The sequence below is a fragment of the Lycium barbarum genome, chromosome 5 (assembly GCF_019175385.1).
Source record: "Lycium barbarum isolate Lr01 chromosome 5, ASM1917538v2, whole genome shotgun sequence".
Taxonomy (NCBI): Eukaryota; Viridiplantae; Streptophyta; class Magnoliopsida; order Solanales; family Solanaceae; genus Lycium; species Lycium barbarum.
Genome location: NC_083341.1, coordinates 32,070,523 through 32,082,425, shown reverse-complemented (window position 1 = coordinate 32,082,425; position 11,903 = coordinate 32,070,523). Strand labels below are relative to the sequence as shown.

At 40.3% G+C, this 11,903-nt stretch overlaps 1 protein-coding gene across 1 annotated transcript; it reads right to left on the bottom strand.

The window, feature by feature from the left end:
- Window positions 1-8,754: 8,754 nt before the first annotated feature.
- On the bottom strand, window positions 8,755-10,569 carry LOC132642432 (light-regulated protein, chloroplastic). Its single transcript, XM_060359633.1, is given in 3 exon segments — window positions 8,755-9,879; window positions 9,971-10,129; window positions 10,323-10,569. Coding segments are annotated over 3 exon segments (459 nt in total). The 5' UTR covers window positions 10,547-10,569; the 3' UTR covers window positions 8,755-9,803.
- Window positions 10,570-11,903: the final 1,334 nt, after the last annotated feature.

Below are 11,903 nucleotides of genomic sequence, written 5' to 3'. Positions count from 1 at the left end.
TGTTTTCCCTTTTGTCGCTTTGGACGGGTTTTGTGCTCTTCCTCTTTTTGTGCCTTGGGAGGAGGAGGCGACAGATTTTCCCTTGGACTTGGCGTGAACCATTTTGCCTGCAAAACAACGCATTACCAAACGAGAAGTACAGGTCAGTAACTAAAGGGGGTCGTGGCACAACCGCACACTTACTTCAAACTACATTACGAAAATCAAAATCAAAGAAGTTAACTACTCCTACATGACAAAGCAAACAAAAACAAAGTAAGCTATTTCATGTTGCAGGGCTTTGGATGGAAAATCACAACTCTCCAATTCTCCTTCACAATTCAAATTTTATGGTGAGAGGAGATGCACAAGGGTTCCTATGCTTGGTTAATGTTCCATTGCTACTCAAGACTTCACAATTTCCACAAAAACTTGGTTTAGGACTTTTATCGAACGCCTTGTGGGCCTAAAATCGTCCCTTAACTCTTGACAACAATGGTGTGTTTGGAAACCCTCCCTTGTGCAACGGGAGTCACATTCTAGCCATACTCACTCATACCACACAAGCAATACCAATCCCCGCCCAAGATTCGCCCATACCCATATCCCTACCTTACAACTACAACCATCAATAACACGGGGAAAAAGGGTAAAGAAAACAAAATGGAAGATGAAGCCACTTACCTTGTGAAGTTAATAGGGGATGGATTGGAACAACTTGAAGTTGTTTTTGTTAGAGAGGGAATGGGATGGGGATTTTTCGTGTGAGAGGGAATGTGTGTGAGAAAGGTTTTGTTTTTGTGAGGGAATAGGGGTGAAGGGGCACGGTTATATCATGAGTTGGAGAAAAAAATACAAACCTGGGTCGACCCGCGCGATCCATCCACATCGCGGAAGGAAAGTGGGAGGCCTCAGAACATTGTGCGATCGGTCCGCATTGCGGGACCGATGCGCAAATCACTGGGGGTTGCTGATTTTTCATGCGCGATTGATCCGCATCTCGGAACCGATGTGCAAATCACTGGGCACTTCGTATTTTCTTCTTTCCGCCCAATTCCTGCAACATGAACAAACGTGACCTATATCATACAAAAAAAAAATTGGGTTGCCTCCCAACAAGCGCCTTAGTTCAGATCGTGGCACGACACTTTTTTGTATTTTTTTTACACGGGTTGCCTCCCGAGAAGCGCTTGATTTGACATCGCGGCACGACGTAGGCTTTCCTCAAGCCTCTTCTAGATCGATGGAGGACCTCGCGCGGTCAGTGGCCTCCCCGTAGTAATGCTTCACTCTTTGCCCGTTCACCAAGAATGTCTCATCTGAGTTGGGTTTCTTTAGCTCAACTGCTCCATGTGCAGTCACACGAACGACCTCGAATGGCCCAGACCACTTACTCTTCAAATTTCCACCGAAAATTTTCAGCCTAGAGTTATACAACATGACTAACCGCCTAGGCTCAAAGTCACGAGATTTGATGCGCGTGTCATGAATTCTCTTAGTTCGCTCCTTATACATTTTCGCGTTTTCAAAAGCATGATAGCGAAATTCCTATAACTCGTGCAGCTATAACAGTCTCTTTTCTCCATCTTGAACCATGTCTAGATTCAGCTTCTTGATCGCCCAATATGCTCTATGCTCAAGCTCAACTGGTAGATGACATGCCTTACCAAAGACGAGCTTATAGGGAGATGTGCCAATCGGAGTTTTGTACGCTGTTCTGTATGCCCACAGAGCATCATCAAGCTTCAATGACCAATCTTTCCTACTTACGCTCACAGTCTTCTCCAAAATCCTCTTAATTTCTCTGTTCGATACCTCCACTTGACCACTCGTCTGAGGATGATAAGCAGTTGCTATCTTGTGTTTCACCCCATACTTGAGCAGCAATTTATCAAAGAGCCGATTGCAAAAGTGCGTACCTTGATCACTGATGATGGCCCGAGGGGTCCCAAACCTTGTAAAAATGTTCTTTTTCAGAAATCGTGCCACCACACTAGCATCATTGGTGGGAAGTGCAGTGGCTTCCACCCACTTCGAGACATAGTCTACAACAACCAATATGTACTTATTCCCCTTGGATGGTATGAAGGGACCCATGAAGTCAATACCTCACACATCAAACAGATCGATTTCTAAGATGCCCTTCAAAGGCATTTCATGACGCTTGGAGGTATTTCCGGTTCTCTGGAAGCTATCACATGCTCGTACAAATTCATGAGCATCTTTGAACAATGTTGGCCAGTAGAACCCAGACTGAAGTACCTTTGCAGCTGTTCTGTCACCAGCATGATGTCCCCCATAAGGTGATGAGTGACACTTCTCAAGTATCGCTGAGACTTTTTCCTCTGGAACACACCTTCTGATCAGCTGATCTGTGCCAACCCGGTAGAAATAGGGCTCATCCTTGTCAACCTCTATTCCCTTGCTCGATATCTTGTGCCCAAGAACGATTTTCCTCTCGAACCATGAAATGGCATTTTTTCCAGTTAAGTACCAAGTTCGTTTCTTCACAACGAGCTAACACGACATCAACATGGTTTAAATAGTCATCAAAAGAATCTACAAAAACAGAGAAGTCTTCCATAAATACCTCCACATAATTTTCCACCATATCGGTGAAAATAGCCATCATGCATCGCTGGAAAGTACCTGGAGCATTGTACAAACCGAAAGGCATCCTTCGGAATGCAAACGTGCCATATGGACATGTGAATGTGGTCTTCTCTTGATCCTCAGGTGCAATCATGATCTGGTTGTAACCCTAATAACCATCCAAAAAGCAATAATAATCGTGCCCAGCCAATCTGTCGAGCATCTGATTCATGAAGGGCAAAGGAAAGTGATCTTTTCTGGTGGCGTTGTTCAACTTTCGATAGTCAATACATATCCTCCAACCCGTAACAGTTCGTTGAGGCACCAATTCATTCTTCTCATTTTCCACCACAATCATGCCCCCTTTCTTCGAGACACATTGTACAGGACTCACCCAATTGCTGTCAGAGATGGGATAAATAATGCAGCTGTCAAGCCACTTGATTACCTCTTTCTTCACCACCTCCTTCATAATCGGGTTCAGTCGCCTCTGGCACTCAATACTAGGTTTGTTGTCTTCCTACAATAGTATTTTGTGCATGAAAAACGAGCTACTAATACCTCGAATATCAGCTATCGACTACCCAAGGGCTCGGACTTGATCTCTTAGCACTCGTAACACACGTTCAACCTGCACATCAGTCAAATAAGCAGAGAGGATTACGGGAAATATGTCTCCACTACCCAAGAAAGCGTAGCGAAGGTGAGGAGGTAATGGTTTCAACTCAAGAACGGGAGCCTCTTCAATAGATGGTTTCGGCTTCTTCCATGACTCTGGTCTGTCTAGCTCCTCAACCAGTGTACTTGCTCGTAGATAAGCACATGAAGTGTCAAGAATTCCAAGACACTCCTCCACTTCTGCTTCAATTGTCAGATCTTCCCCATACACCAAAGTTGTCTCCAACGGAACTCGCGAAGCTAGAAAATGATCTAACTCGGCATTAGTGAGCCTGGGTTCCACCACGGAAATCATCTTCAACTCCTCATAATGGGCTAGAAGCTTGGTAGCTTTGAACACATCAAAAGTAGCCTCTTGTCCATTAACTGTCATGGACATCTTCCCATCTTTCACTCGGATCACAGCATCAACAGTGGCCAAGAATCGTCTCCCCATGATGAGAAGAACACTTTTATCTGCCTCATAATCAAGTATCACAAAATCAACCGGCAGAATAAATGGGCCTACCTTCACAATAACATCCTTAATAATACCATCAGGATAAGCAAGAGATTGATCAGCCAACTGCAACGTAATAGTGATTGGCCTAGGCTCTCACAACCCCAACGTTCGGAATAAAGAGGTGGGCATCAGATTAATACTAGCACCCAAATCACACAATGCTAACCCAACTTCAATGTTGCCAATCGTAATCGAAATTTTGAAACTGCCCGGATCTTGCAACTTTGGAGGAATTTTACTCCTCACTCTAGAACTGCACTCTTCAGTAAGTGCAATAGTCTCAAACTCTGTCCAACACCATTTGTTCAGAACCACATCTTTAATATATTTAGCATATTTTGGGACTTCTTGCAAAAGCTCCACCAAAGGTATGTTGATGTGTACCTGTTTTAAGAGTTTAAGAAATTTCTTGCAAGTCGAATCTGCTTTCTATTTCTGAAGTCGCTGTGGAAAGGGAGGGGGTGTTCGCACCACTTCCTCTACATGTTGCTCTAAGCGTGTTTGCTTTGGTTCGGCTCTCTTAGCAGGGGTAAGTTCTGCCTCTGCTATGCTCTTCTTTTTCGGCGGCACTTCTTCTAGCTCTCTACCATTCCTCAAAGTGACTGCCTTGCACTCTTTTGGATTCTTTTCAGTATCACTAGGAAGAGCACCCAGAGGTCTGATATTCTGCATAAGAGACATCTACCCCATCTGACGCTCAAGCTCGTGAATCGATTTCTGCATCTCACTCTGAATTTTCTGATTTTGCTGCTGCGTCACTTGATTTTGAGCTATGAGATGCTTCATCATCTCCTCTAAATTGCTAGTTGGCTGAGCTTGAGGTTGCTGATAATTATTCAGCTTGTGGAAATCCTGCTTCCTAAATGGAGTGTTGTAATTATTTCCATAATAGTTTCCCCGATTTCCAATACCACGATTCTGCTGTCCCACAAAATAGACGGACTTTGGATTCAATGGACAATTGTTATAATCATGAGGTTCACCACAACTTAAACATGCTGCCTGCCGAATATGTTTAACTAGTTGAATCTGCTGAGCTTGAGGAAACACCCTCAACATCACGTTAGTAAGAGTACCTATATCAGCCCGAATAGCTGCAACATCATCAACTTTATGAACCCCAGTAGCTTTTTGTGGTAACCCCCGGCTAGTCTCGTGATACTCATGATGACCCTCTGACATCATCTCAAGGAGATCTTCCATCTCCTCATATGTTTTGTTTAAGATCTGCCCTTGAGCTGAAGCATTCAACAGGGCCCTTGATTCATGGTTAAGACCTTCTACGAAATAGTTGCCAATGATCTCTTTTGGCTGCATGTGATGGGGGAAATCTCGCAGATAGCCCTTATACCTTTCCCAAGCGTGTGGTAGATATTCAGAATCTCTCTGAGTGAAGTTAGCAATTCTTCCTCGCAGCTCATTTGTTTTCTTGGGTGAGAAGAACCTGTCGATAAACTTATTTGATAATATCTCCCAAGAAGTGATAGACCCTACAGGTAGATTCGTCAACCATTCCCTCGCTTCACCAATCAGTGAGAATGGAAATAAGTACAACTTCACATAATCATCGGGAACATCTCTATATTGGAAATTCTCGCACAACTCCACGAACTGCATCAAGTGCTTATGCGGGTCTTCACTAGACTTACCCATATACTGGCACATATGTTGCACTAGCCGCACTGTTCCTTCTTTTAGCTCGAAATTTCCAGTAATGTCAGGCCTAACAATAGCCATAGCAATAGTTGCCAGACTAGGCCTAGCATAACGGGATAAAAGAATCCGTTGTTCTTGTGCTCTCGCAGCTGCTCTTTCACCCTGTTCATCGCCGTTTCTGGCTCTATCCCTTTCTGCCTGTTCAAGAGCAAGTCTTGCTGCTTCGTTAGCCATTTTTCTCTATCAGTGAAAAGTTCTTTCGATTTCGTGATCAAGATCAACTAACGGTTTTCCTGAACTTCTAGTGCTTGGCATAAACCAGAGAAGCCTGAAGTGACACAAGTAGAACAACGAAAAAGTAAAGACTTGAATAGAAAAACAAACTCAAATAGAAAAATAGTATATTTTTCTATGTCCCCGGCAACGGCGCCAAAAACTTGTTGCTCCCAAAGGCACACGCAAGTATACGTGGTCGTACAAGTAATATAGACTGTTAAGTCCAGATATCGATCCCACAGAGACTTAGATTCTACTGTTAAGCTAATTCAAATTCGAATGAAACTATTCAAGAAAGTGAAAATCAAGATGTTTGTTGTACTAAACTAAAACTGAAAAGTAAACAATTTGTGATGGGTGTTTTTGTGACTGGGAATATCTTGACAAAGATTGTAAGAATTATCAGATGAGAGAAAGATCTAGGGCCATGGCTTTCGACAATCCAGTTGATCTGCGGACAATTCCACCTATTTTATTTCCTAGGTTACTAGTTGACGGGTTAATTATACTTTATGAAATTCTCTCAAACTACTCACAAGCCTGTAGATGTTACTATAACGCCTATATCTCTATGGTCATCAGAGGTAACAAGAACGCATTTATTTCTCCGTATTCAACTAAGTAGGGCTAAAGGGTATATCTCTATCCTCAGTAGCGAAACAACTAAATCGAACAAACTCTATTTATTCTTATTACGTACGTGAATTCCCTTTCTCAAGTCCAATTCGCGCACCACTGATAGTGTCGAACTATTGGCCAGATAATCAAACAATTAAGATCAAGAATAAAGAAGCAACCCAAAATATGGAAAATCAATAGATAATAATTGTCATCAAACCAACTTTCAAGTCTTTCGCTACAACCCTAGAATTAAGAAGTTTAGCTACTCATGATTCGATCATAGACAAAAGAATTCATCAATAATCTAGGGTTGAAAAAGATGAAAAATAAAATAAACCTAGAGAGAGAAAATAGAACGGTGGCTTACAAGTCTTTGAGTAATCCCAGCACACCTTTTTCAGCTCATAAAATGTCTATATATAGTCTAGGGTAAAAACAAAAAATAAGAAAACCTAATCCTAGTCGAACCGGGAAAGCTTTCGTAGAACCCAGCTTTCCTTCCGCGATGCAGAAGGATCGCGCAATGTACTGAGGCTTCTCGCTTTCCTTCCGCGATGCGGATGGAAAGCCTGATGATAATGTCTGGGCTGGTTTTGTTCGCTTTCTTCACGCGATGCGGATGAAAAGCGGACCCTTCAGTCGAATTATTTTCCTTTTAGTTCATCCTTTGTGGTCTTTGACTCGTCACCTCGTCTAATCGTCATATGCTCCAAAATCAATCACTTTAAGCATGGGTTTCCATCGTTTTATCATCATCGTACCTATACACATGAAATATAACGACATAAGTTTAAATACGACAATTGCATCATGAATTAAGCGATAAAAGCCATAAGAGTAGGATGTAAAATGACACAAAACATGATATTTGTGCCAAATATCACACGTATATTTTAGAACACTTGCTTCCTCAAGACACAACTAATGAGCCCTTGGTGAGCTTCCATTGACTATTAAAGAAGGCATTATATTAATCTTCACTATCTAGTTTCTCTGCAGAGATCCAATTTAGAAAAAAATTCTAAGTATTTTTGACATTCTAAAGAACTAAATTTGAACTATTATTAGTCTTCGAACAAATTGTGCCACCAATCACTTTACCCTCACTGACATTGCCCATCTTTGACACTCCAAAGTCCTTAGGAGTAAAAAAAAAAAAAGAAAAAAAAAAGACTTTTTCGTTATGACATGAGATGTAGCTCCACAATATACTATTCAACTAGTCCCATGTGATACAAAATTGATGTCGTGTTCGTCACATGCAGAGAGAAGGTCGTCTCGAACAATAAGAAGAACATTTTTCTCGTTATTTTCATCTTTTTTCCTTTTCTAATGTCATTTTGTAGCTTGTCGCGGAACCTTTTGGTGTGTTTCTTTCCTCATTTGACTTGCTTCTACTTTTACCTCTATTCCTCGGCTTCTTATTTATCTCTCCCTAGGTCTACTATAAATAAAAGATCTAATTGTGAGGACGTATCCTAGAGATTTTCTCCTTAATTTCTCATTCAACACACCACTCTTGGAATATTCCATGGTCACCTTATCACCGGGAGCTAATTTTGTACTCGAAAAGTTTTCCAATAATCTGACAGATTATTAAGAAGCCAAAGTCCCTATATATCATCATCAGAATTAACTCTCATTCCAGACAGCTGATCAAAGACATCCTGAAAATTATTTATGTGATAAAATAATAGGACTACCCTCCTTGTATTTAAAGGTTATCAATTGCTTTAGCAGGAACAACTAGTTATTATGAGTTTTTGAAGCATAAGTGTCTTCAACTTTTCCCACAATGATCTAGCATGCGTCTCATTTAGAATATGTTGCAAGCATTATCTTCAATCCATTGTCTTATATATCCACAGACTTGTTGGTGGTTTAAATCCCAATTTTCATCAATCATAGACTCGAGTTTATGAGCAGCAAATCCTATTTGAACATACCATCTTTCTCGTATTCACCTCTATCAAGAGCAATCCCTGATAAATAACCAAGCTTTTGATACCACTGTTATATCGAAAATAAAAAAAAATAAAGAATACCAACTTTTAACGTGGAAAGCCATTCAACTAAGTTAAAAATCACGACCGAGATCGAAACAGCTCTAGTATAACAATTGTTTCAGTACAAAAGTCTTTTCTGAATCACAGCGATAGGAAAGTTGTAGAACAAGTACAAACACATATTTCTACTCACTAAATCAACCCTAAGACCAATATAATAATTGGATTTATTTAGTACTACAACAAGGAAATTAAATCTCATAGCCAAAAGATACAAATCAAGCGCAAGACAAAACGCGTAGTAGTGGTAATGAAACAAAGTGAACCGGAACTTTCAAGATTATTGCTTTAAAAAGTCTTTCAAAAACTAATACTAATGAAAAGAGAAATTTTTTCAAAAGTTGTTTTGTTTATAAGTAATGAATGACCTTTCTTTTAAAGCGAATTCCAACTCCTACTAGGAATGAAAATCTAAAGAAAGTCAAATTTGGGCAAAACGTCTTTAACCCAATAGAACATATTCTCTCTGTGATTTGTCGAAAATCCATTTAATCAGCACTGTGAGAAAAATATTTTCTATCCTTCTCTTGCTGGTTGTAAATTCAAGAAAGAGAGATAGATTCTTCTAGTTTACAAGATTAAAGGTAACAGTTGTATTTCAGCTTTGAGTGCTTTGAAGATTATATTCTTTGCGTCTTCTCTGTTCTACTATCTTTAAAGGATTTGGATCCTCTCCAGTAGGGGATCTGTCAAGTTCCTCCAGTGGCACCTTGTTTTGTTTACCCGTGTCTCTTCAATTACAGGGGGTCGGCCTTATGCATCACTTCTCAACAATAGCAACATTCTGAAAGTTTCCAATCAAAGAGCATCAAAATGGTAAAACACTGCAATGATCTTCAGTATTCGATAATATTGGAAGGTATTACTTAAGATGAAAATAAGTTGGATATTAGTATATAATATTACATCTGTAACAGAGTTATATAATCCCTATGCTGCATCCACAGATACAAGATGTCCAATTTCAAATATGCATCTTTTATATTTACATGTATATTTAGAGGTCCAGTACTAGGACAGTAACATACCTATTTAATTATGTGTTATATTTCTTCTCTGATAATTATGGACTAGTTTTAACGAGAGAAACAGTTCGATCAACAGAGAGTTTCATTTTCTGATGGATCAACCTAGTGATGGTCAAAACTTTAGTTGTACGCCTTGGAACCTTTAGGCGTCCAGTACTAGGTTGTTAACATATGTAGGGATTTAAAATATAGTAGCACTATATTCATTAATCTGTTCCTTTTCTTTTCCTTTTTGGTCTTTATTTAAATAATGAAATGTTCCTCTATAGCCTACTTATACCAGATTTCTGTATGAATTTCAGCACAAAAATACACCAGTTGTTAATAAGTAGAAGTAATGATTTAGATAGCATAAATGCACAGGTTATTATCTACATATCGATATGAATAATTAACGAGCTGATCTTAGTAAACTCCAGTCTGATACTCGGCTTCACAGAATTCTCCTCCTAGATCATCACAAGCTTCTCCTAAGAATACACTGCCCATTCATATGAAAAACGTGAACATTAGGACACTTCCCATAGTATTTAATATTACTAATTAGCTATCTTAGTGGAGCCAGAACGTACGTCTTAGGCTCATTGTAGGCAAGATATTCTCTGTCTACACTCTCCAAAGTAGTGGTTCGTCGGGTGCTTGTGGGTGATGATTTGAGTTTGCTTTCAGGATACATTTCAACATCACAAGCTTGTCCTCCTATTATCTCACAAGCTTCAGCAGGAAAGACTCTGAATTTATTAAATATCAAAACAAATGGAGTTATTGGAGATCAATAAGGATAAGACTACGACGACCACAACAATTACGTCTTCATTGTAAAATATGTGAAAAATTATTGACCATGATTATCATTTATCATTTAAATAATGATAAGACATTCCGAAAAAAATGATAACAAAAAGGATAGGGGAACTGCCTTACGAGGTCATGGAGCTGTAGTCAACAGTGGAAGTGTCATATGAAACTGTAACTGCTTTGATCGGAGGACATGTGTGAGTTTTGAGAGTAGAAATGAATCTCAAAGGTGACGTTCATAAGGTCTTGGATGGTGTTACTAGGGGAATATATGGCGGTGTAAAGGCTAAAGCACAGTGCTGCCTGCATAGGGGAATATATGGTGGTGTAAAGCACGGTGGTGCCTGCATTTTGAGATGATTAATTCAATACTCCTATCTGTTTACCCTGAATTTGGATAATCAATTAAATTTGTGGGTGAGGTATAGGATATGTGGTTATGCCTTGAATCCCTTTGATAGAGAAAAGAAATATATAAATGTATTATGAAGAAGCAACTAATAATTGGTGGTTTGTTATGGATTTGAACGTTTACTAATATATGTGTGTTATTTGATTGAAGAAATGTAATACAGATGAACACAATGAATTCGGATTGCACACGATAATGAGAGAGATTTGCATATATTTCTAGTACAAAAGAATGTTCTTGATGTTAAGGAGCCAACCCCTTAAAAGTGAGCAATAGCCCTTATTTATAGTGTTGCCTCATGGGCTCCATACAATAAGAGAAAACTAAAAAATAAAGAAAACTCTGACTTGGATTAGGTTGGGTTAGGTTGGACGTACGGTCTGACACCCGTACGATTGGCAGTTGAGCGTGGCAGGATGTTATCGACGCATGGCAATCGCCCAACGGATCTCCCGGACCAACGGCCATGAATAAACGGACTAACGGCCACGACCAAACGGACCAACGGCAACGACCAACTCGGCCATGAAGGAAACCGGACCAAATGATGCCCCGACCTTGGCCTCGGTTCGGGCGTTCCTCCTGTTCAGAACGAAAGTCTTCATGCACGTTCTTGTCCCCTTCTTCCCTCAGTTCCGGGTCCCACCGGTTCAACACATATCCAGTTTTTACCGTATACAGATAGTCTCCACACTTCCCGGACCGTAGATTTATCGGAGTAACGGGAAGTGGATGAATCAATAAACCGGTAACTCCGTTTGCCCGTTGCTATCCTTTCATTTTTGGTGGGAACAGTTGCGTCACGTCCCATTTTCTTCGGCCACGTGTCTTATTCCGGATGGTCAACTCTGACAACCGCCGTAACGCATGTCGCTTCAGGTCACTCCTCATTAATTATGGGACACGTGGCTCCCCCTGATTGGCCGGCATCAGTAACTGTTCCATTCCAATGCCTATATAAGGCTCTTCACCTCTTCATTCAAACATTCTTATGACTCATTTCTCTTCATCTTCACTCTTCACTGCATTACTTCACCTTCTCCATAACTAGTTGTCCTCCATATCAAGTTTGTTGCTGGTTCATTACTTATACCACGTGAAACGAAGCAGCTTTTCCAACATCTTTACTAGCCGCTCTTGTTTGAGTGTTCTTACTCTGTCATTTCTTGGACCGTCTGTTCCCTTACTCTTCTTTAACTTTTTTTCTGAATCCACTCAGCTCCTTTTAATATTTTCAAATGTCTGAAACTACTTCCCATGATATTCCCTCGGTTTCATCTCAAGGAACCGACACT